The 25,706-nt window shown below is 41.6% G+C and overlaps 1 protein-coding gene across 1 annotated transcript in view; it reads left to right on the top strand.

Annotated features, from left to right (window-relative positions):
• The window catches only part of MCCC1 (methylcrotonyl-CoA carboxylase subunit 1), a 56,155-nt gene extending 30,768 nt beyond the window's left edge, over positions 1-25,387 (top strand). Inside the window, exons 11-19 of the mRNA XM_074191025.1 lie at positions 1,600-1,783; positions 8,625-8,734; positions 10,390-10,606; positions 12,714-12,800; positions 14,469-14,518; positions 20,174-20,311; positions 22,119-22,226; positions 23,624-23,695; positions 24,526-25,387. Of these exons, the coding sequence (XP_074047126.1) occupies positions 1,600-1,783; positions 8,625-8,734; positions 10,390-10,606; positions 12,714-12,800; positions 14,469-14,518; positions 20,174-20,311; positions 22,119-22,226; positions 23,624-23,695; positions 24,526-24,654 (1,095 nt within the window). The 3' untranslated portion in view covers positions 24,655-25,387. The remainder of the gene's footprint in view (positions 1-1,599; positions 1,784-8,624; positions 8,735-10,389; positions 10,607-12,713; positions 12,801-14,468; positions 14,519-20,173; positions 20,312-22,118; positions 22,227-23,623; positions 23,696-24,525) is intronic.
• Positions 25,388-25,706: the final 319 nt, after the last annotated feature.

The raw sequence follows: 25,706 nt of genomic DNA, 5'->3' as shown, positions 1-25,706 counted from the left end.
CTTATTTTGGTATATTTATGTGAGGTGTGTGAGATGTTGCTCTATGCCTAGTTTCTGCCAAACTGTTGTCCAGTTTTCCAGTAACTTCTGTCAAATGACGAGTTCTTGCTTCAAAAGCTTTGTTTATCAAACACTATATTATTATGGTCACTTACTAATGTGTATTATGTACTTGATCCATTCTCCTGATTCACTATTCTGTTTTTTACCAGTAACAAATTGTTTTCATGATTACCACTTTGTAATGCATTTTGAAATCTGACACTATTTTTGTTTTGTTATTGACTTGGTCAGTTAGGCTTATAGTTTCCCTAATAGCACTGCATTATTGGTATTAAATTCAGCCCAATGACAGTATATGAGCATTGTGATTTATTGCAGTATTTAATTTTTTGAATAAATATTCATTAGGGAAATTGGCCTATAGTTTTCTTTCTCTGTTTTTGCTCTCCCTGGCTTGGGTATCAAGGTCATATTTGTGTCAGGAGAAATTTGGTAGGATTTCTTTAACCATTTTTTTAAAATAGTTCATTGAGACATTGGAATTAATTGTTCCTTAAATGTTTGATAGAACTCACTTATAAATTCATCTAGTCCTAGGAAGTTTTTCTTGGAGAGGTCATTTATGACTTGTTCAACTTCTTTTTCTAAGATAAAGTTATTTCAGTATTCTGTTTCCTCTTCTGTTAGTCTGGGCAATTTTTTAAAATAAATATTCATCCATTTCACTTAGAATTTTAGTTTTACTGGCATATAATTGGTCAAAATAACTTCTAATAATTGCTTTAAATTCATCTTCGTCAGTAGTCCATTCATCTTTCTCATTTTTGGACTGTGTAATTTATTTTTCTTTTTTGATCAAATATTCAGGGGTTTACCTATCTTATTTTTTTTCATGAAATCAGATCCTAGTTTCTTATCCCATTCATATGTCTTCAGAGGTCTATCATAACTTTTTAAAAATTCTATTCATCTCCTTAACTTATTTATTTTATGCTTAGATTTATATAAGTCTGAGGGGGAAAAGTTGAAGTCTCCCATTATCACTAAGTCCCACCACCCAAGTCTGTGCTGCCACATAAACCCTAAGCCAGCCTCTACCCCCATGTCACAGATCTTTCTTTCTGACCTAGAAGAATGTTTCACCTTATACTTTGTTGGCTCTATTTCTCCAGGACTATATTTGAGGCATTATTTTAAAAGTTGTTTGCAGGGGAATGTTGGGAGAGCTTGACTGAAGTGTTTCCTCTTCTTTGCCATCTTAACTTCCACCTGGAATTCCTCTTAATTATTTCCAACCACCAGTGTGTGCTCGCCCTTGATATTTGAACTCAGAATTTAACTGCTTTAGGGAAGAAGCATTAAAATGCCTTGCCATTCATGTTCACTTGTAGACCGTTTTCACTTTGGCTACCAAGAGAAGGCATCTCAAAAATGGCTCAAGGTAAAGAAATGAGTGGATCAAAATACTACTGTTTCCATTGAACGCACTTTAAGGAAAATTAGATATTCAATCCAGAAAGATCTGACCCAATGGTTTTTAATGCTCTTAACTTCAATTATAAGATTACAAACAGAAAATATTCCATATTTTTTTAGGTTGCTGCAGGAGAGAAGCTCCCTTTGAGTCAGGAAGAAATAGCGTTGAAAGGCCATGCCTTTGAAGCAAGAATATATGCAGAAGATCCTCAGAATAATTTCATGCCCGGGGCAGGACCATTGGTGCATTTGTCTACACCACCCCCAGAGCCCAGTCTTAGGATTGAAACCGGAGTAAGGCAAGGTAAGCAGAAGGACTCTTAGTTCCAATCTGTCTGTAAATGGGGACAGTGACTGTTGCTTCTTCCTCCTCCCAGGCCCCCTGGCCCCCAGGGGCTCCAGAGTGGGACTCATTCTGGTATTGCCTCTTCCCAAGCCTTTTAGCTGGCCAAATTCTCTCTTCTTTTACAGTCAAATTTTAATGACATTTGTGAATTTCCATTTTTTTTCATTATTTCAAAAGTGACAGCTCATTTTAAAGAAGAAAAAAAATAATTTATGAACACCACACTCCTATTTGGAAAGCTTGTGTTGTTTCTTCCCAGAAGCAGTACTTGCTGATTGTCTTCATATCCAATGTACAACATAATGGAGAATGCTCACAAGTCTGAGAGCAGGATCTGCTGTCAAGGAGCTGGTCCCTTTGTGTGGATAAGAATTAAAACTACATTAAAATAGCAATTAAATTACAGTTCAAGACAATAGAGTAGGCATCCCAGGCTCTATTTAATTAATTGGAACATGGATTAAACAGTGCTGTCAGAGTTCATTTGGAGGGGGAATATACTGTCACTCAGATGTGGGATTAGTCACAAGAATAGAGGGGGTGGATATAAGGTGGTTATTGAAGGAGAGTTGGATTAGGTACGTGGAGAGAAGAAAGGTGATGTTCTAGGCCAGAGGATTGAGGGACCTGGGGGAATGACAGACTGGAGCAATCAATTGGGGGTTGTACATGCAGGGAGGCTGCTATGGCATGGAGGGGTCATTGCTTCTAGGAAGAAGGAAATGACATGCCCTTGTCTTCTACTCTCCTCTGGAGCACCACAGTCCTTTCTGGGCTCTGCAGTTTGAGAAAGACAGAGGGAAGCCAGGATGATGAAGGCCTGGGGTCCATGTTAGGTGAGGGAACCACCCATGCTTAGTCTGAGAAGAGAAGATTCAGGGAGACCCTAAAATGGCCTTTAGTATCTGAGGGGCTCTTCCATAGGGACGGGATTTGACTTGTTTTATTCTGCCCAAGAAGGCATAATCAGGAGCAACGGGTAGAAATGGCAAAGTGGCAAACAGCTGGATGTCAGTCATGAGGTCCTCCAGCAAAGCCTAGACAGCCACTTCTCAAGGACATTGTGTTATAGAGAAAATGCCTTTCAGCAGCTATGTGCAGGACTAGCCGGTCTCTAATATCCATTCTAAGCTCAGAATTCTGGGGTGCAAGCATTGAAAAATGATATGACATGTTGGGGGGGGGGGGACAGTGAGGAACCAGCTGAGCTGCACAAATGAGTATTTGGAAATAAGATTGAACAGGCAGATCAGAGCCTGGTTCTGAAGGGCTTTGAATATATATTTTTTTAAATTTTTGTTGGCTCTTTTGCAAGGGTTAAGTGACTTGCCCAAGGTCATACAGCTAGGCCATTATTAAGTGTCTGAGGTCGGATTTGAACTCAGGTCCCCCTGTCTCTGGAGCCAGCATTCTATCCACTGCACCACCTAGCCATCTCACTTGGCCTTGAATGTTGATGTTAAGAGGTTATATTCACATCCATCCAAAGACAGCATTTTGAGGGCTCTCCCTAAACTCTCATTGAGCAGGAACAGAATTTGCAGCCCTTCTTTTTCAGTTGGCTCGGAGCTGCTGCTTTCACAGAATCCATACTTTATTTTTCCTGTTGGGATAATAGATGAGCCTCATGGAAAAGGAAGGACTTCTGGCAGGAGACAACTTTGGTATTGGAGAGGCAGGTGGAGGGTGTTCATGGGGCTGAGGAGCTAGGATTCTCATATTCTGTGGACTTGGCCTTAGACCTTGGAAATGTGGGAGTTAAACTGATCATAACATAACTTTGAAAAATGTCTCCCCTCGTTGCCAGTCAGCAAAAGGTAGGCAGCAGCCTTCCAAAACCATTGTGCCCGGGTTCAGATTACTTTTTTATTGGTGTGTGGGATGGGGAGTGTGCTGTGAATGGGAGTGTGTGTTTGGTGTGAGGACAAGTCAGGGTAGAAGGGCCTTGACCAACTCCCAGTTGCTGACTGGCATGGTGCCAGCCTGAGGAGGTTCAGGGAGAGCAGATGAAGAGGACTGTCAGTATGTCTTGACTGCTGATGCAACAGTCTGTGAGCACCAGGATGATGAGAATGGTGGCACTAGGCCCTCTATTGTTAACATTTCACGGATACTAAAACCACACTCAGGTTGACCTTAATAGGAACTCACAAGAGAAAACAAGGCTTGTGTTGCTAACCCCCTAAATTAGAGGGGGATCATTTTTTTATTTTATTCTATTTATTTATTTGTAATTTTACAATTTTTCCCCTAATCTCACTCCCCACCCGAAGACAGTCTGTTAGTCTTTACATTGTTTCCATGATATGCATTGATCCATATTGAATGTGTTAAGAGAGAAATCATATCCTTAAGGAAAAAAAATAAAATATAAGAAATAGCAAAATTACATAATAAGATAATGGGGTTTTTTTAAATTAAAGGTAATAGTCTTTGGTGTTTATTCAAGCTCCACAATTCTTTCTCTGGATACAGATGGTATTCTCCATTGCAGACACCTCAAAACTGTGCCTGATTGTTGCACTGATGGAATGAGCAAGTCCTTCAAGCTTGAACATCACCCCCATGTTGCTGTTAGGGTGTACAGTGTTTTTCTGGTCCTGCTCATCTCACTCAGCATCAGTTCATGCAAATCCTTCCAGGCTTCTCTGAAATCCTGTCCCTCCTGGTTTCTAATAGAACAATAGTGTTCCATCACATACATATACCACAATTTGTTCAGCCATTCCCCAGTTGAAGGACATTCACTCGATTTCCAATTCTTTGCTGTCACAAACAGGGCTGCTATGAATATTTTTGTACAAGTGATATTTTTAAAGGAGGATCATTCTTACACTTCAGTGTTGGGAAGGAAGTCCAAGAGACACACTTTCTTTTCTACCATCTATAAACATTAATGGCCAGTGCTGGAAATGTGAACATTTTGTCTAATGACCACTTATCAGTACAGACACTCCTGATTCCCATCAATACAGACATCCTTAGTCCAAGGGCTCACAACCTTTTATGTGATGAGAATCCCTATGGCAGTCTGGTGAAGACTGTGGACCCTTTCCCAGAATATCATTTTTAAGTACATAAAATTAACTATATAGAATAACAAAAAAAAAATCCTAACTACAGACAGTTCTCACTTTTTTTAAGTGGACCATCCCACAAAAGCGATTTTTACATAATGCAGATTTGGCCATGTAAGGGAAGAAAGGAGGGAGGCAGGAAGGGGGCTGCTACCCATGAAGGGAGAGGGATGGCACATTGTTCAAGGATACACGGGGTTGAGGGCCAGGGACAGGGAAACCAGAGCAGGAGGAAGAACACACAGGGGCTGAGGCCAGCCGCATGGGGCCTGGCCAGAACTGAGAGGAAAATTTTGCTGGGGCAGACATGTAGGGATGGGATATAGACACAGGCAGGAATGGAGCATGTGGTAGCCAACTGTAGATGAGAGGACAGATACACGGGCACTGGACATGCGGGTAAGCAGGCAGATCTGGGCAAAGGTCTCAGGAAATCTCTTGCCAAGCCCTTGGTCCGGCAGTATCCCTTTGCATCCAGTCTTCTGTTGTCACTTGAAGTTTTCTGGGGGAAGGGGGTGCCAGGAAGCCATGGAGTGATGATCCAAAGAAAGGGGGTGGGGGGAAGAAAGGGGGAAGGGAGAAAGAGAGAGAGAGAGAACTGTATTGTGCAGTAAAGTTAACACGGGTGGTTTTTGGAGTGGAGATTTCTCTTAAACTTATTTACTTAAAAGTTGAATTTGTGTCATACCAATTTATGTAAATTGAGAACTGAAGTACAGTTATCAGAATATATATTTTTTAAAAGCCCAAGTAAAGACCCCTCACTCTAAGTGAAGCCAGAAGATGGAGCTGCGGGAGCTGTGGGAACCACAGGACAAGAGGCAAATAGAAGAGCTGGAGAAACTGGTCTCCTCGTGTGCCCAAGGGCAAGAAGAAATCCAATTTCCCAGGACGCTGCATCCTGTCATGTTGCTGTGCTCACAACAAGCTGCTATGAAAGAACCACTTATTTGTCAACAACTGTGGCGGAAAGTGAAAAAGTAGAGAAATGCCACAATGAGCTCGACAGTCAGACGACCCAAGCAGGAATGAGAGGGGAGTCTTCAGGGAAGCCTGGAGCCCACGGGGAGGAGGCAGAGCATTCCAGACAAGGGACAGCAGGAAGGGGTCTACTGCAGGCCCACCAAGCCTCTGAACAGCAGTGGAATATAAGACAGAAAGTAGGAAGAAGCCATCTATGGGAGGGGGGGAGGTAAAATGCCAAGAAGATGGTTAATAGCTGATCCTGGAGATAACAGAGAGGCACTGTGGAGAAGGGAGACACGGTCAGACCTAAAATTTAGGTAAATCACTTTGGCAGATGAGCAGAGGATAGATTGGGGTGGGGAGAGACTGGAGGCAAGCACCCCAACCAGAAGTTTCTGGTGATAGTCTCAGTGGGGGAGGTGATGAGGGTCTGTACTGTGTGGTGGTTGTGTGAATAGAAAGAAGGGCACCCACCCAAGAGAGACGAGTGTGGGACTTGGTGAAAGCTAGAATCCAGAAGGAAACTGCATATTTAATTTCATGTGACAGCGCCATCACTGAAAAATAGGGTTTATGATGAAATGTGTGTGTAGACTGTTCCTAAACTCCACCCCTGTGTATCCTGAATACTGACTCTAAGAGTCAAACTGAGGTTGGCGATAGTGAGTACTGAAGAATATCACAAGAATTAGAATGGATCTTTCTAGAAAGAAAATGAGGTTCCAATGTGGAAATCATTGTAGAATCTAATGTCTCTCTAATCAAATCGTTCACAAGCATTCACATGCTTGCTATGCACACGACACTGTGCTAAGCATTAGAAATAGTAAAAATGACAAAAAACACAAGCAGCGATGTATCGACAATAGAACAAAAGTTATGGACACAAGGGTAGACTGAGAAAGGTCTCCTGCTGCAGGTGGGAGCTGAGCCAGATGCAGAGAAGCCCAAGGAGCCAGGGCTAGAGGCAAGAAGGGAGGGCTGGAGAAAACATACATGAAGGGGAGGGAAGGAGAGGAAAGGACCAGACTGAAGGCTCTGATTGTCAGACAGAAGGAAAATGGAGCCACTGGAGTCACTGGAGAGATGGGGCAGGGGTTACATCTAACTTTAGGAAAATCAGATTTGAGGCTGGACAGCCAACCAGAAGGCCAACCAAAACACATTGGAAGAAAGGATAAAAGCCATTCCCCCAGAAGATAATCTTTCAAGAGAATGACCAACTATGAACAAGCATATGAAGTAATGCTCCAGTTCACTAACAATAAGAGATTTGCAAGTCAGAACAGCCATGAGGTGTCACTTCATAGCCTGCAAATTGGCAGGTGACAGAAGATGGGAACAGTCAATATTTAAAGGGACTGTAGGAAGATAATCATTCAAGTTAGTTTTGGTAACCCCAGATGGTGAAGCTGTAAATCAGTATAACCAGTTTGGAAAACAATTTGGAATTATACAAATAAAGTTAATGAAATGTTCATACCCTTTGACCCAGAGATTCCACTACTTTGGGGCTTATACCCTATAAAGGTCATTGATAAGAGGAAAGTCCCCATATTTACCAAAATATTTATAGCATCGATTTTATAATGGCAAAGTATTGGAACCAGAATTACAAAGAAGCTTGATTCCAATAAAGAGGCACAAGAAGACATCCCCCACCACACCCATTTGCACAGGAGAGAGGGCCACAAATGTAGTGCATTACAGAATTTCAGAATTTTCAACCTATTAATTAGTTTTGTTTTTTTTCTTCTTTTCAAAAATTTAAAACTATTTGTCATGGGGTTGCTCTCTGAGAGAAGGAAGGGAAAATTTTGGTGATGTAAGATAAATTTATTTTTTTAAATGAAAAAAGAAAAGGACAAGGAATACTCTATGAGGAAAAAGGAGAAATACATATTTGGAAACAAATGTGATATGAAAACCAAAGATAATCCTTCAAAAGAGTTTGAAAAACCTGTTAAATACTGCATTTAAAAAAAACTGGAGCTATAGTTTATTATCATTAAATTAAAAATTAAAAAACACAATAATATGAAAAAATAATATATTGTTACAAGATGTGTGTGTGTGTGTGTGTTCCCCAGAAACACAGACACAGTGGAGGAAGGCCTCCAGTGGATCTTCTGAGGTAAATTTATGTAAAGGGCTGAGGAGAAATGAATGAGTGGCTGCCCAGGCTAGGGGGGAATCATCCTCTCCCTTCCTCATCCCCATAGGATTCTGCCTCCAATGAAGCATTGAAGTATTATTACTGATAGTTTGGGTTTATATCCTGAGTAGCTATCAGTTCCCAAGGATTTCCTCTGAATCCTAGAAATCCTTTCCCTCTGAACCCGCCTCCCAGTATAAGAAGTCCTCCTAGACATTGGTGAAGTTAGAGTTTGTAGGTCCCTGCTGATAATCTTTCAATAAGAAGAGGGCAGGGACCATGGGGCTTTGGGTTTGGCTCTCCAGTGCCAGGCATACTATAGCAGGTGCTTCGGCATTTGTTGAATTGAACTTACATAAATCAATCCTACTTTGAGACCACCCCCAGCCTGTCTACCTAGCCAGGTATGGGTCCTAATGATGTGTGAGCTAGGTTGTGCAGAGGAAGGGACATGTATTAGTAATTCAGCAATTAGCAAGTCCCCCTCTGGAGAAAGGTGTAGCCTTCAGTCTCAGTGATCCCGATCCTGGTTCTGAAGTTTGTGTTTCCATAGATCTTCGGCTGAAGCTTTACTTCACAAATGTACTTTTTTTTATTTCAGGGGATGAAGTTTCGGTGCACTATGACCCCATGATAGCCAAACTTGTAGTCTGGGCCTCTGACCGCCAAGCTGCATTGAAGAAGCTTCGCTACAGCCTTTACCAGTACAACGTGAGTGGTGGGGAAGCTCGGGGGGACCAGCTCTGAGATCATGCGAGTGGCTTACAAGACTAGCATGCGAGTTTTCTCCATGCTAACTTATCTGGTGGTCTAAGCTGTGTCTATAGCCTCATGTGTCATGAATGACAGAGAGGATGTCACTGAAGAGCAAAATGGAGTCTCCAGATTTCAATGAGGAGAGGAAAGTTCTAGAAATAAGGGTCTCATTGAGGGTAGGAATCAGATGCTGATTGTCTCTTTTAAGAAGGTGACTTAGGAAATTCCAAGCTATAGGTTTGCCAAGTTTTTCCCCAGAAGAAAAAAAATTAGGTCTTGGATAACAGTTGATGCTGTTCATTTTGGAGGATTGTTCGCATTTCTCCAGTGTGTTACCTGATTATATCCAAAGGATTTGCCTTACTGAAAGTATTTCTTTTTAGACTACTCATTGGAAAAGTGCCAGGTGATTGGTCTTAGTTTTCTTTGCTCTGGCAGTTAGAAGTCTAGCCCAGATGTCCAGCAACCATTTCCCCCCAAGATCTGAGGCCACCTGTCACTGATCTCTTGGGGTGACATTATGGGCAAGTCATTGAGCTTTTTTATTCCAGGCATCAAGAAGCAAAACAAAGAACTTAAGAATTACGATTTTTTTTTTAATTTATAACATAGAAATCAGAAGCAAGGGCAGGTAATGAATACAAGAGTAGTCCCATCTGCTCCTGCCTAGAATTAGGAAAAACTGAAGTTGAATAATAAAGATGAAAGAAATGGCATTTCAAAAACCTGTGTTGGGAAGGTTGAGTGATGAGATAAAGCCATTGCTTACCACCTTGCAGTAATGGTCACCTATGCCTGGGAGCCCCCGGAGCCCCTGGCAGGACTTCCCCAAAGCCATCAGTCCACTAGCCACAGCTGCTGAGAACCCAGAGAGGATGTTCAGGTCACCAAAGTCCTGTCCGAGGGTTCACCCTCAGAAACAGATGACATGAAAGAAGATGCTTTCCTGCCCCCAAGGAGCCTGGCCCTTGCCACCCATCAATATCTCTGTGGGGTGTCTCCCCTATTTCCACGTGAGCTCCCTGAGAGTGGGCCCCTCTTGCTTTCCATTTGTTCCCTAGCTTTAGCACAGTGCTGCTCCATAGCATGCTTTGTCTTTCCATCAGACTCCATCATTTCCTACGCTCAGGCATCACCTTCCTCTCCATGGCTTTCCTGCTCCCAGTTACTACTGATCTCTTTTCCTCTCTGCCATCTACCTTGCATTGATCTACTTATGTTAGTCTGTATTAGCAGTTGGATGCACTTTAATGATGGTTGAAGATCTGACCTCTAGGCAGGAGAGATTCGGGTTCAAGGCCATCTTCTGATATGTGCAGGCCATGGGACCCTTATGACCCAAGGGACCAAGACTTCAAGATGACTCTGAGTCACAGAACAGGTGCCAACAGTAGAGGGAGTGTCCTTGCCAATAGCTCTGTCCACCAATGACCTCATGGACCCAAGCTCATTTATATGGACATGCGCTTTCTCCTTTGAGGGCACAGACTGGTGGGTTTTTGTCTCCGGGTGCCAGTTGCACAATAGACAACACAATTGTGATTTTCCCATGCTCTGCTTTGTCCAGGCCCATGAAAGCCTCATTGAAAGCTTGCCTGTTTTTTCCCTAGATCACAGGATTGAACACCAACATCGACTTCTTACTGAGTCTTTCCAGACACCCCGAGTTTGAAGCTGGCAATGTTCATACAGACTTTATCACACAACACTACAGTGACTTGCTCCCCGCTCCGAGTGCCACAGCCAGAGAGGTTTTATGTCAAGCCGCTCTGGGGCTCCTCCTCCAGGAGCAAGTTAGGACCAGTGCTTTCAGAGAACAAAGTGATGGTAAAGATTGCTTTTTTTCCTTCCAATTATCAAGTTTTTGTGAAACCAAGTCTGGGGAAGCTTGCTTATTCCTATTTTTCCCATCCTCTGTTAATATAGGTGTTTTTTAGAATGGTACTGACAGTACCAGCCTTTCACACTTGGTAGGGACTAGGTATTTATTCATCAACTAGAATCATAGAATGGTGGAGACCCAGAGACAGAAGTGACTGGAGGGGTTATCTGATCTGACCCCCAAGCAGATTCTACCAAATTGTCAGGAGAAAAGTGTCTTGAGAACTATAAAATGCCACCTAAAAATGAGCTATGCAGCAGAGGATAGACTCTGAGTTGGAGTCAGGAAGAGCTGTTCTCACATCCAACCTCAGACACTTACTGTCTGACTCTGAGCAACTCACTTAACTCCCTTGGCCTCAGTTTCCTCATTTACAAAATGAACTAGAAAAGGAAATGGCAAACTACTCAATATCTCTGCCAAGAAAACCCCAAATGGCATCACAAGTGTCAGACATAGCTGAAAAATTGAAAACCAAAAATATGACTTAAAAATTTTCTGACAAATGGTCTTTGAGCCTCTACTCAAGCAACTATTTTGAGCCATCCCACGTTATTAGAAAGTTCTTTAAGCTGATATACACTCCACCTCCCCATCATTTCCTTCTGTTGAACCTTGTTCTGGCCTCAAGAACTAAGCTGAACAAGGAATACCCCCTTCCACTATTTGACAACAGCTTTTACAGCCTTCCAAGTCTTCTCTTTTCTAAGCCAAATATCTTGAGTTCCTTCAAATTCCTGATAATCAGATGACATGGTTTGACATCCCCTCCCCAACTCAGATGTCGCTCTCCAACAGCATCATCTGTATTCCTTGTGTTGGACTCTTGGACTGTACTGAAAGCATTGTGTATGTTTAGTTTGGGAGAGCATCCATTTCACACTACTAGCTCATGTTGGGCTCTGCAGGCAGCACCCTAACCCTTTAGTCATGAACATAATTGCATTAATAGGACTACGTCTGAGCCTAGCCAGTCCAATTTGGACATGTTGGAGAAATGGGTGAATGAATGAATGAATGAGGGTGGTCTCTCCAGCTCTGATATTTTAACACTGTAACAAAACTCTCATGACCCTGTCATTAGTGCCTTGCTTGCATTTAGATGGGCTGTGTTTCCATCATTTTATAATCTCTTCACCAAGTAATTCTTCCCCAAATGTATGCTGACTGCTGGTGATCACTGCTTCCTAGAAAAGGCCCTCTCCTACCATCCCTTTTAATGTACCTTTTAGAATTTTGCTGAGAAGTGACAGTCTATTTTTAGACAATCCACTTTCTTCCTTATTTTCCAAATTGAGCTGTTTGTCCACCTCTGATCCTCTGGCACTTCCCCAGCTTCCACCCTCCTCAGAGCCCACAGCCTGCAGCACTTCATGTGCCGCTTACTTACCTCACTTACCTTGGGCTTCCATTCCCTTAGCAAGAAGAGAATGTTGATTTTTACCCTTTTTATTGTGAAGATCATTGACAAGGAAGGTGGAAGCCAAGTTGAAGTTGCCAAGTCTCCCTTTCCCCCTATCATCTTAAACATTGCTCTGGGAGACAAGTTAAACCCTTGGCTCTCTTTTTTGTGCCTATCACTTTTGTAAGCCTTCAGCTCATTGTGGACTTTAGCCAAAGATCACACTTGGGTTCTGGACTCCCAGTGCTCCACCTACTGGGCATAGGTTCCATCACCTCAACCCTGATGGGCCTTACTTTTCTCATCTCCAAATGAAGAGGACAGACTTAATGACTCTCAAAGTCCCTTATGGCTCTAGGTTCTGTGATCCCCATAGATCAGAGATGAAGGCAGTGATGCTGGAGAAAGGGCCAGTTGGTTCTTGGTTTTATTTTACAAGGATCTTCCTGCATCACAGTTTTTAGGATGTCAGATGTGCCCTGTTGACTTGGCTCTTCTTTCCTCTTCTTGGTGGTATCTTTACACCAAAAAGAGAAGGGCTTTTAATAACATTTCTAAAAACCTATTTCTCTGAAATCTCCTTTGTTTTCTGTACTTGTTGAAGGACTTTCTGTTCTCTAATTTGTGACTTTTTACATGCAATTTTCCAGATCAGTTTTCACCTTTTGCATCCTGTAGTGGCAGAAGATTAAATTACTTTTACACTAGAAACATGACTCTTCAGGATGGGAAAAACAGTAAGTAACAAGGGGTGGGTACAACCTGAGCTTATGCTACCTTCTGAGCTAAGGACAAGAGTTGCCATTGGTACCATCATTCCAAATAGACACACTCCAGTTAGCTGTTGCTTTGGGATTTCATGATTAGGAATGTTAAATGTGTGTCCCATGCTAATAATGACAGAGAAGCAGAGCAGGGTTTTTAGCCTTTAAAATTTGAGTGATTCAGAGCCCTCTCTGCAGCATCTTCAAGTTCTTAGATGCTACACCTTCTTCCCCCTCACTGAGAAGAGGTGCCAGGAGCTAAAAGGAAGATTCCACAGGACCTGGGTAATGATTGGGTACAGGTCCTGACTGATTGATAATACTAGGACTCTAAGCCTGGGTGACTGGGAGAATGGTGGTTCCATGGTCTGGCAGAAAAGAAAAGGAGTTTGGTTTTAGACATGTTTCTTATCCTGTACCTGTCAATGTCCTGCCAACAGGTGAGCATCTGAGCTGGAAAAATGATTTGTAAGTCATCTACATATGGTTTATAGGTCACGGTATGATAAATCCAGAGCTGGTTAAGGACCTTAGTGACCATCCAGTCCAACCACCTCATTTACAGATGAGGAAATTCAGGCCCACACTAGGGAAATGCCTCACTCCAGGTCATCTAGGTCAACTTCTAAGTTGTCACTCATCAGGGAAAATGTATGCTACTTTAGCCTTCTCTGTAGCCTCTGAAGTCTAAGATTAGGGGACAGACTCAAAAATACAGACTGGAAGGCACATTAAGGATCAGCTCTCCTCATTTTACACAAAGAAAGCTTAATCCTAAAGAAAAAGTCCCAGTTGCCTAGTTAGTGACAGATGTCAGTACAATCCATGTCTTCAATACTTTAATCCATGGGTTAACTTCATCAGAAGGGAAAAAAAATCTACAAAATTCCCTCTGACCCAAATCACTTTTTGAATAAAGACTATAAAAGAGACTCTTCAGTGTTCAGTGAAAAAAGCACTAGACAAGTGGTCAAGGAATTGGGATGGATAGCCCACTAACACCACCTCCTCAGCACTTATTGGACTTTGGGAAAAGCCCAGAAGCAAATTCTCTGGGTCTCAGTTTCTCACTTATGATAGCCTGAGGATGTTTTCTAGGATTCCTTCATGCTAAGACTGACTTTCCATGTCAGTGTCCTCTATTGCACATGTAAGAGAAAACCCCCTTTCTCCATTTTTAATTGCTTTATCCATCAAGAATAAGGAAGACATGGGGACAGCTAGGTGGTGCAGTGGCTAGAGTACCAGCCCTGGAGTCAGGAAGTACCTGAGTTCAAATCCTGCTTCAGACACTTCATAATTACCTAGCTCTGTGGGGCAGCTAGGTGGTGCAGTGGACAGAGCACCTGCCCTAGAGTCAGGAGGACTTGAATTCCAGTCTGGTTTCAGACACTTAATAATTGCCTAACTGTGTGACCTTGGACAAGTCACTTAACCCCATTGCCTTAAATAAAAAAAATTTAAAAATAATTACTTAGTTGTGTGACCCCATTGCCTTGCAAAAAGGAAAAAAAAAAGAAAGGTGCTCATGCCCTCATGAGAATAAGGCTTTATTTCAAAGGAGAGAGTCTTGCTTGTCATTAAATAAATTAATTCCTGTTAGTAATTTGCTTTTCTCATTTTTTTCCTTCTTGTCGCTAGAGGTGGCCATCACTGTAAAATACAACTGGAACGGGTCCTACAGCATGCAGGTAACATTTCCTGGCCTCATCTGCAGTATCTTCTGGCAGATTGAGCATGCATCTGACTAACCCTAGTCATTGTTTCCCTGAGCCTTTGCTGAGGCACTCTTATTCCGGGTCAGCTTCTGGCAATTTGTTCTGTATATTTGATTCTTCTGTGTGTGCAGCTTAATTGTCACTCCTTCATAATGGCAACTGAGCAAAGCCTCATGCTTGGATCTGAGATAATCCCCTAAGCCTGACATGTAAAGGCCACTGGCATGTGTGTCTGAGGATGACGGTAGCACATAAATAGGCAGCATTGGCAAGAGGAAGAATTTGACAAAATACCCATAAATTCAAATTTAGGGAAAAGAATCAAATGATAGAATAAGATCTTTTAGAGAGATCTGTCCCTCTGTCACTTGGCCAGGAACCTTGGCACAGATTGAGAAATTAGGCTATTCAGCCTACTGTACACAAAATGAAACAAAGCTATGGACAGTCTTGGATGGGTCTCCTTGTCATTCCTTCCGTGGTGTATTTGAGCAGGAGGATGGAAGGATCATAGGCTTCAGCCTGTCTGCTCATAAAATCACATCAACATTTGTGTTATTTCAGCACGATCTTGGACAGACTGGCTGTAATGTCCCTGGGATCTTGAAAAATAACGACCACCTCTATCCACTACTCACATGGTTGGTTGATTGGAAAGAAGAGAAAAATACACCCAGTATCATTTTGTTTCATTAAGAGAATGTTGGAATATCTGTAAAATAGATCAGGGAGGAGGGAGGAGCAGACTTCTCTTCACATGCCCCCCCCCCACCATTCTATCCAGATGGTCTTCACACTGTTCCCCAGACTCACCTGCTGCTATGCCTCCTACATTCTTTCAGGACTCAATTCAGATGCTATCCTCTCCAGGAATTCTCTTCTCCACCCAGTTGTGTGGGTGCTCATCATCTTGAGATCATTTTGTATTTACTTCTCTGCCTACACATGGTCTCCCTTTGGTGGTGGAATCCAAGCTCTCTGAGGGAAGGAGTTTTCATGTTTGTCTTTGTACCCCTAACTTAACCACTTGAGATATGTTCGTTAAATTGGATTGAATTGGATTGACATATGACAGGCTTTATTGCAAACCACTGACTGGACTGCCCTGCCCTGCCCTAAGATCATGGTACATTCAATGTTGTGCCATGATACTCCCTGCCTTGGCAGATATGATCTTCAACCCTCACAGGGGGCACCTTGTTATCAGACTGTCTTTTTGTTCTAGAAATGGTGATAGATGAATGGGCAACCATGGCATTGAAGACGTGGGCAAAGGCTTCATCATCATGGAGGTGTCACCCCCAAACAGTGCTGCCTGTCATGTTGCCATATCCTGAAAGGCTAGGGAGGGCTCGTTTCCATCCTTCTAACCTCAGTGGCTCACCTGGGGCAATCATTAAACCAATGCTTGTTGATGGATTGATTTAAGTGGTTGGTTGATACTCTACAGCAGACATTACCTTCACAGACACATAATTAAGGTTTCGGGAACACTGTACAAAAAGAGTCTCATATGATCTTCAAATTATTGTTGTTGTTATTATTATGATTACCACAAGGCAGGCAGGGTGAGGGGCCTCAGTGAATAGAACACTAGGAAGACTCATCTTTGTGAGTTCAAATCTGGTCTCAGATGCTTCCTATCTGTGTGTCCTTGGATAAGTCACTTAACCCTGTCTGACTCAGGTTCCTCAACTGAAAAATGATCTGGAGAAGGAAATGGCAAGCTATTCAAGTATGTCTGCCAAGAAAATCCTAAAGAGAGTCACAGAGAGTCAGACATAAGTGAAAAATGACTGAGCGAATTATTAGCACACACCTGCGTTGGTTGCTATTTTACTGGTGGCTTCTATCCTCAGAGCATCACAGAACCTCCTATTGGAAAGATCTGAAATCAATCAGAAAAATTCAGCATAACTATACATACAAGGAAAAAAAGAAATGGAAGAAAAAGAGTATGATTTGAATTGCACTTGGAAATTATGCAGCAATTTCACTAGCCTCCCCTAGTCTCCTGAACACTGAGATCTTAGGGCCACCCTATGTGGCTAGGCCTAGTGGAAGATCACTGATCTCCAAGGAATCCAAAGGTAAGTGACCCAAAGGGCCGTGGAGGAATTCATGTTAGTTTACAACATATTTCTGACGATAACTGCACCTGGAACATGGTCCTAAAGCTATCATTAGAGAGCTGTCTGACGAAGGAATGAGATGGGCTGATCGTGTGGTAAATGTGCAGGTTGTCATTCCAGGAGGTCCAGTGAAGACTTCAAACAGTTTGGGAAAGTCCCAGTAAGGACAAGAGCCTACAGAGTGTGAGGCTGTGAGTGGGTGGTCCACTCCACCAGAGAGCAGGTCCACGTGAAGAATGGCTCAGGGACCTGATCCTTACTTTAAGGTTTATGCTATTTGTGTATGAAAAGTTCTTAGATGGGCCATACAAGGTGTGACCTAGTTAAATTGGACCAACAGTGAATGTTTTTCCATAAATGGAATTCTTTTTGAGCAATTAGCTAGTATTGAGGTCTTGGATTTGTGAGGCAATTTCACACCAGTTCTCCAGATGCAGATCCCGGGACCCTGAAGGAGGCTGCAGTCAGATCAGCTGCAGAGACAGGTGAAGGAAGTCAGTCAAGAAGAAGGAATCAGTAGGCATTGATGACTCAGCCAAGAAGAATCCATGTCTCTCCTCTAGGCTTGTGGCCCAGCTTGTGGTCATTTAGTTCAAGGAGTACAATGAAAAGTCTGGACTTACCCTTAGGAAATAGCCCTTTGAGAATTTGGGCTCAGCAGCAAGACAGTTTTGAAGGAGGAGCTTCCCACCGTGGCAGAGGAGGCTTCTCCATCCCACTCTGGGGTTTTGCCCTATAGTCATGATGGTTTGGAGGAGTGACAGTTTGTGTCTTGATGGAACTTGTGGCTAAGCACCACCCTTACCTGGAGAAGGAAGGATTCCCAATTTATGTCCATCAGAATGACTGTCACAACCATCCCCATCTTGGTGCCAGTGGTGAGAAACTAGTTCATCGGCTGTTGTTTGGTTTGGTTTTTCAGAAGGAAAGCTTGGTGGGAATCAAACTCCCCTGGTTAAGCCAGGTTGTGAACAAGGAACAGTTTGTCTGCAGAGAAGAATACTTGAGAAGGAATAATCTGTAGTTGAAAAATCAGGGTATAGTCTGATTTCAAAGGCCTTTAAATGCCACACAGAGGAATTTGGATTTAGTTCTAAGATATAAAGGGAGAAATTGAAGTTTCCTCAGCTGACTGGGGCCATCGTCAGACCAGTATGGTAGAAATGTCAGTTTGGCTGCTATGTGGAGGCCGGACTGGAAAGACTGTCTGTATTCCATTGATCCCACAGATGCCATATTCTTTGGGAATGTAGAGTCTGTATTTTCTTTTTCTTGTCCCAGAGAACCATCACGGTGGCCCAACAGATAAGGAAAGGCATCTGCAGCATGTTAGCCATGATGACTTGACATAAGGACACCAATATCAAGAAATACACTTAGGGGCAGCTAGGTGGCGCAGTGGATAGAGCACTGTCCCTGGAGTCAGGAGGACCTGAGTTCAAATTTGGTCTCAGACACATAATAACTACCTAGCTGTGTGACCATGGGCAAGTCACTTAACCTCACTGCATTAAAAAAAAACAACTAAGAAAGCTAAAAAAAAAACTAAGAAGTACACTTGGGAAAGGAGAGAATAAGACATGCCAGGCCCATAGGCCAAGGGCCACCCTGAGACCTTCAGGATCTAAACCAGAAAACCAAGTGGGAAGCTGGGGAGATTCTCTCAGGAGGATTTATGGAACAGATGAACAGAAATCACACAGGATGAGGAAGCATGGAAGGCCATGATTGGCACCATTGGAGAGGAGCTTCTTCACTGAAATTGGAGGGTCACCAAAACACTGAATGTGTCTGAAGGCAGCGAGGTGGCAAGAGCATGTCTTCTGGTCAGGGGGGGGGCCTCCAAGCAGTCATCAGAGCACCTGCTCTGGGGCCTGGTTAGAAGGCGAGTCATTCCTTACCAGTGACCCTTTGGAGCGGTCTCACTGGGCAAGGGTGTTCCATGGGGCCCAGGCAGACAACCATGGGAGGGGGAGGTCCTTGCTGCAGGATATAATAATGGGAAAGCAAAAGGAATACACTCAATTCACAGTTCTGCCCCCTGACTGAGAACCAAAGTATAAATACTCTTTCACCTTAGTCTTGTATAATGTACATTTTTAAATAAAACAGCCTTAGGAGGTGTCCTTCAGGATCATGTGAACTGAAGTGGAAAATGTATTCTCAAGGGCCAGATGGTTTTTACATAATCAAGGAGACTTTCTGTGTATAAAGGGAGGAATGGTATATAGATACAGGCATGCATCCCTATTGTTGTGTTTGTTGAGGTGTGTCAGGGCTCCAATGGACCACAGCGTGCCCCCAAGCCTCTGCTATCTCCCAGTCTGTCTAGGACATTCTTAGAGTAAAGAGACTTTGGCCACTGTCTACATTTCATTCTCCATTATCAGAGCTGAAACTACCAGAACGTATCTGTGTGACTTGAATGTGCTTTGAACATGTCAAATAGGATCTAGAGGACTAAAGTTCTTTCGTGATGTTTTATCTTTCTTTATGACTCCCTTTGTCTTCATGCACAAACATATGATCTTAGACACATCAGGGTTATTGATCAATTTTATTCCCAGTAGGGACAGCTAGGTGGCTCAGTGAATAGAGAGCACTAGCTGTGGAGTCAGGAGGACCTGAGTTCAAATCCAGCGTCAGATGCTTAATAATTACCTGGCAAGTCCCTTAAACCCATTACCTTGCAAAAACAAAACAAAAAATTTTACCCCCAGTGAAAAGTTGTATACCCTTTTATCTTCCTAAATTTTACCTTATTTTCTTTTAGCAATTTGTTTATTTTTATTATTATTATCACTTTTCAGTATTTAAATTAACCTTTATAATGGGCATCACATTATGATGCTAATTAAATATATACCCTGCCTCAAAGTCAATATCTTAAAGCCATTTCAGATTTGGTTTTTGTATATTTACTGATGTATGCAAGGTTACTAATCACTAGAACATTCCAGATGAGTCATTTAACATACATATAATTCATATACATTTAATGTACCTAACATACATTAATGTACATAATTGTATTAAAGTATGCATTCAATTATGCACTAATAACCATAGCATATATCAATACATGTAATATATTACAGTGTGCATTATTTTATAGCATATAATATACAATATGCAATAAATAGACATTTGACATACACACAATAATATATACTTTAATATGTAATACCTGTTGTATCTTTTAAAAAACATCCTCCAGTATATTGTTTTGGTGCAGAGGTGACCCTTCTCCCCAGGGCTTCCTACTGTCCTAATTGTCCTTCTAATATTTTGCATAAAGTCCTTAGTTTCAGAAAATTTCAACTAGGACTTTGGCTTTGGAAAAATACGAGTTTACATAGTTCTGTTTTAGCATCTTTGTATTTTTATAGTTGTTAAAAGTTTTGGAGGGGAAACAAGCCATGTAGGATTCTAATGCCAACTTTATTATTATAACAACAATGTTAAAGTTGCTTTTTCTATTTCTGTTGTGTTTCAGATTGAAGGCAAAACTTTTGAAGTCTTTGGTGAACTTTGTAACGAAGGACACTACACATACCTGAAATGTTCTGTTAATGGTGTTATTAGTAAATCTAAGCTGATTATCTCAGAGACCACCATCTACCTGTTTTCCATGGTAATGTTTCTTGGGTTTGGGAGAACACTGGCATAGCCTTACCTCCTACCATCCCACAAAAAGCAACCAGTTACTATATTTGCATTTCTTCTACCTACTCCTGTTTCATTCATTTCCTTTGTCTTCACTTTTATAGTCAACCATATCTAAATCCATTTGATTGACTATTTATACTGACCTCCTTCTCTTTTGTTTGTTCCCCAAACTGTCTCTCTGTTAGATAGATCTCTTCCCGTAGCCCAAGTTCAGGTGTGCCTCCTTTCCCATTCCTGCACACATATACACATCCACTCCAGCTCCTTCTCTGTAACTGTCCTTAGCTTTCTGGATGACTGTGAGGAGGGTTTGGAAGATTAGCTTGGAGAGTAATATTTCTTGTGCCAGGAAACAGGAACTTGGTAACTGCCAGCAGAGAAGCTGACTAATGTTGGTATTTTTTAGCATAGAGAGCCATGGTGAAATAGAACTGAGGTAAAAGGGGTTTTCCATGGACAGGGGTCTGATTTTCCATCTGTGAACTAGCCTCTCAATATAGCTTTCATTTCTATCATTTTATATACACAGAGGAATGGATAGCCATTAACAAGCAAATTTGAGGCAAATCTGTGTCTATGGCTTGCCTTAGAATCAACTAAAAGAGACATCACATTGTAATAAGATCATTTTGATATTTCTTTTGGTGTGTTTTTTTTTGGGGGGGGGTTAGGGGGCAGGGAGATAGAATGAGGTTAAGTGACTTGCCCAATGTCATACAGCAGATAAGGATCAAGTGTCTGAGACTGGACTTGAATGCAGGCTCCTGACTCCAGGGTTGGTATTCTAACTGCCCCTATTTTGATATTTCTTAAAGTACATTTTCTTATCTCATCAAAGGGCTACTTTTCATAAAAGTTAAATCAAATAGGAAAAGATTTCCTCCATCTTGTGTGTTTGTTTTAAATAAATATGACCCATAAATGGTTTTTATTTATCTAAATAAGGTTTCATTGTATTTAAAAAGTAAAAATAAAAACAAAAACAAAAACAATACTCTTAGCTCATAGTAATCCAAAAACATGTAGCCAGTAGGATTTGCTCTTTAGTCACAGTAGTTTCACAACCCCTATTCTAACCAAAAAAAATCATAGCCTGTATCTAGTCTGGCAATGAACCAAGCAGGTAAGAATTAAAATCCTACATGACTCATTTTCTCCCTAAAGCTTTTGATGACTTCTGTTAACATACAAAGATACTCAAACAGACAGCACTATGTAACCTCATATTTTTCTCAGTGGCCCACCTCTGGTTCGAAACTAAGAACTATGTAAAATATTAGAAGGGTAATTAGGGGGGCAGCTAGTTGGCATAGTGCATAGAGCATGGGCCCTGGAGTCGGGAGGACCTAAGTTCAAATCCAGCTCAGACATTTAATAATTTCCTAGCTGTGTGATCTTGGGTATGTCACTTAACCCCATTACCTTACCAAAAAAAAAAAAAAAGGAACAATAATTAGGAAAGAAATCATGGTTCCTCGTCAGACTCATACTCCAGGTTGGAAAGTTTGGTAGGGCCAAGCAGAGCTTGTATTCCATTGACATGGCCTTGGAGAAGGTGGGGGACTCCCATCTGTTCCGCAGTGAGGCATCAGAGGAGGACTTGTGTTAACCAAGATCCAACATATAGTGTTCAATAAAAATGACTCATGTTTGAGTAGTTCTATGAAAATTGTGGATCAGAAATCAGCTTTTGCATGCATTAGCAAAGATGGAACAACCGGATCTGAAATGGCAGAAGGTATTGACTTTGGTTTGGGTTTGTTTGCTTGTAGGAAGGCAGTGCTGAGATCGGCATTCCAGTGCCTCGGTATGTATCTGCAGCAGGTACTGAAGGAATACAGGGGAGTACCCTGGCACCGATGACTGGAACAATTGAGAAGGTAATAAAGCAAAGTGTGGAGGAAGCAAATGAGGCCTAGTGAGACACTTCCTTCCTGTTGATCAAGGCGTCTTCTTCCCTCCCAGATGAGAATGGGGAACTCTGAAGAGGGAAACCAGTAAATAGTGGGATTGATGTTATTTTCTAAATAAGGGGATTTCCTTTCAGAGATAAGGGATCTAAACTTTCTTTTTAAAAAAGTAGTAAAAGATAAAAAGTACCAGGAATTTTCCAAAAAGGTTAATTTTTTCCTTTGCTTTTTTTTTCTTTTTAATTTGTGTATATCCTTTTTTTTTTTAAATAGCACTTTCATTTCCAAATATATCCCCTTTTCTATCCTACTTGGGCAATAATCATTTGTAACAAGAATCAGTACATCCATTGCAGTATCTTATTGTCCCCTACTTCTGAAAAGAAAGGAGGTGTAGAGTTCCTTAACTCTTTAAAAGAGTATTTTTCATAGTCAAATCAAATAGGAAATGGGTTCCTCCAGCATGTAAATTTTAAATAATCATTAACTCTTAAAATAATTTTTAAATTGTTAGTTTTAAAAATGAAGGTAATGTAATTACATGCTGATATTGTGTATCATCAGGGTTGAGATCTATAGTAACATCACTTTCAAATATGATCACTACAGAACCCCCTTTGTTGAGTCATGACTTTGTTCTGAGGGCAAATCTAATCATTATTGAGCACAAAACAAGAGTTGTTTTGAAGGTGAAGAGAAAGTAGAACAGAGATCTGTCTCATTTTGCCAGAAAACTCAGTTTTGTCAGAGGCTTCCTCAGGGATGAATCTCATTCAAGGAAAGCCTAGAGAATACCCCTAGAAAGCTAGTCTCTGAGCTCTTGGAGGTCTTGTCTTTGAATCCTGCCTGCACACCCCAGGCTATTAGCAAAGGGGGTGACATTCAACTGCAGACACTGTGAGGCTCCCCTCGGCACACCTGCACCCCCTTTGAGGCTCTGCAGGAGTCCTTGGTCCAGTATGGGCCATGTCATAGAGCCTACATACTAGTCATTCCCCAGATTACATATAACTAGTCTAACTCCACCCCTTAATTAAGAGGGGGATAATTAGATGACATCATATCCTGCAAATTGTCTAGATGTTTTCTCTGCCTCCTATTTGGAAATATCAAAACATCTTTGAGATTGATTTGGGACAGATATGGGAAGTAGTGCTAGGGACTGAAGTGAGAGGGGACTCCTAGAGTATTCAGCATGCCCCTTCCCCCAGACCCCAGTAGAATTCTCTTGGCGTCCCCTCTGTACCTCCACAGCGCTACCTCTGTGGAGACACCCTTTGTTTGGCTCTCTGGGGAGCGGGGAGAGAGTGTGGGTATTGTGCTCATACAGGATTTTCCCATTTTAATTTTACCTACTTAAATTCTAGATATTTGTGAAAGTTGGAGACAAAGTAAAGACTGGAGATATCTTGATGGTCATGATAGCTATGAAAATGGAGGTAAGTAAAAGGAAGCAGTCACCTACCCAAGAAGGGGAAACACATCAGTCCAATAAAAAGATTTTTTGTGTATCCAGTGATCCAGATTCACCTCCGGCACCTGGGTGTCTTGTGTGGTCTTGGGCATGTCCCTCATCCTCCCTGCGATTCAGTCTCCTTCAGAGGTGGAATTTGAAGGCCTCTGAGGTCCCTTCCAGCTCCAAATCTACAATGAGAGGCTGTCCTTGTAGCCAGCAGGTCCTGGGTTCAGGTGCTCCCTCTAGGCAGCTCTCTTGTTTTATCAGCTCCTCACTCAGGAGTGCCTTGTCCTAAATTAAAACCTTGGGGCCGGGTCTACCCTGCTCTGAACTAGACTTTTCTGGAGTTGCTAAACTATTTTTGCCTTATTTCACCTTTTAGTGGAACTTTAAATATCTCAAGCCATTCATCACTTGAAGAGATCACATGATAAAACAAAACAGCATAAACACCCGATCTTAGTATGTTGACCATTTTACGTTTGTTAAATTTCATCGGTCACCTTGGCTTCTGAAATGACTAAAATTGTCACTAGTTTGTAAGTAGACGATAGCCTGGCAGACTTTTTCCCTCCTTGGCTTTCTCATTGGCTTTTCTTTGAATGAACAAAGTCCATTTTTGAAATATGAGATATGAGGTATGAGGAAGTTTGACACTGTGTGGACAAAACATCCAAATGAACATCTCGTTTTTCATCCAAACATTCTGGCCCAGTATAAATGCGACCCTCCCCTTGTGTTTTGCCTAACTGGGATTGGGGGCGGCCCCAAAGCATGATCCTGACAGCTTATGATGGTCTTCTTTCTCTGTAGCACACAATTAAATCCCCAAAGGATGGCACGATCAAGAGAGTGTGCTTCAAAGAAGGTGATCAGGCCAATCGACATGCTTCATTACTTGAGTTTATGGAAGAAGAGGTGGATGAAAGCAAATCCAAATAGGATCCAGACAGGAGATCTGTTACTAAATTGTTTCTCATTCATCTGCACCCAATACCAAGTGCCTTCCTACTTCTCTAGGAGCCGTGACAAGCAGTACTTTTTTTTAAAAAAAAATTCATCTACATTTTGGTTTCCGTTGCTCTTTTATAGTGAAAATCAATATTAGCCAGCTTTTGGCTGGCTTGCTCAGAATCATGTCCTCTCCACATAATAGCTTGTTGTTTATATTAAAAATATGATTATTTATTTTCTCTCTTTGTGATCTGTGGGCTTCATTTAGACATTCTATCTCTCACTCACCACCCTTTCTGTGTTTCTTTTGGGATCTGGGTACACACCTACCTGACAAGATCACAAACCCTTGTTATCATTCCATTTCCTAATTATTTTTCCACTTTATAATCTGTTTTATTTTGTAGTATTTCAAAATAAAAAATGGTAAAACGTTATTTCTAATGTAATAATGATTTGATTAGTGACTAATAAAAGATACACATTTCTTTCAAAGAAGATTCTAAGAAATAACTGCTAGATTAGGAGATTGAAGATCTGATCTAATCCTGACTCTGACACTAACATCTCATTTCTCTTGAGTCTCAGATTCCGCATCTCCAAAAAGAGAAGGCTGAAATAATGTTCTCCAGTGGCCCTCCCAATACTAACCTTCATTCTTTTTTTGTCCTTCGCATCTATATAAATGATCTCATTTTGTCTGTATCATTGGCCAGAGTGAACTTTTTTAATCTGATTCCTGGGTATTTTACACATGTGTCGTTTTCTCTATCTGTTCTGTAGTAACTTTCTAAGAAGGTGACTGAGTCTTGGGGGAGAAATGGTAAGCCATTAAATGTAATCCCCTTTGAGATGGGGTTTAGTTCACATCATCATGGTTGGGCAGCTAGGTGGCACAGTATATAGCACACTGGCCCTGGAAACAGGAGTACCTGAGTTCAAATCCAACCTCAGACACTTAATAATTGCCTAATTGTGTGACCTTGGGCAAGCCACTTGACCCCATTGCCTTAAATAAATACAAAAATTTTTTTAAAAAA

This window comes from Macrotis lagotis, chromosome 6 (genome assembly GCF_037893015.1).
Source record: "Macrotis lagotis isolate mMagLag1 chromosome 6, bilby.v1.9.chrom.fasta, whole genome shotgun sequence".
In the NCBI taxonomy this organism is placed as follows: domain Eukaryota; kingdom Metazoa; phylum Chordata; class Mammalia; order Peramelemorphia; family Peramelidae; genus Macrotis; species Macrotis lagotis.
This window is presented reverse-complemented; position numbering and strand designations above follow the sequence as displayed.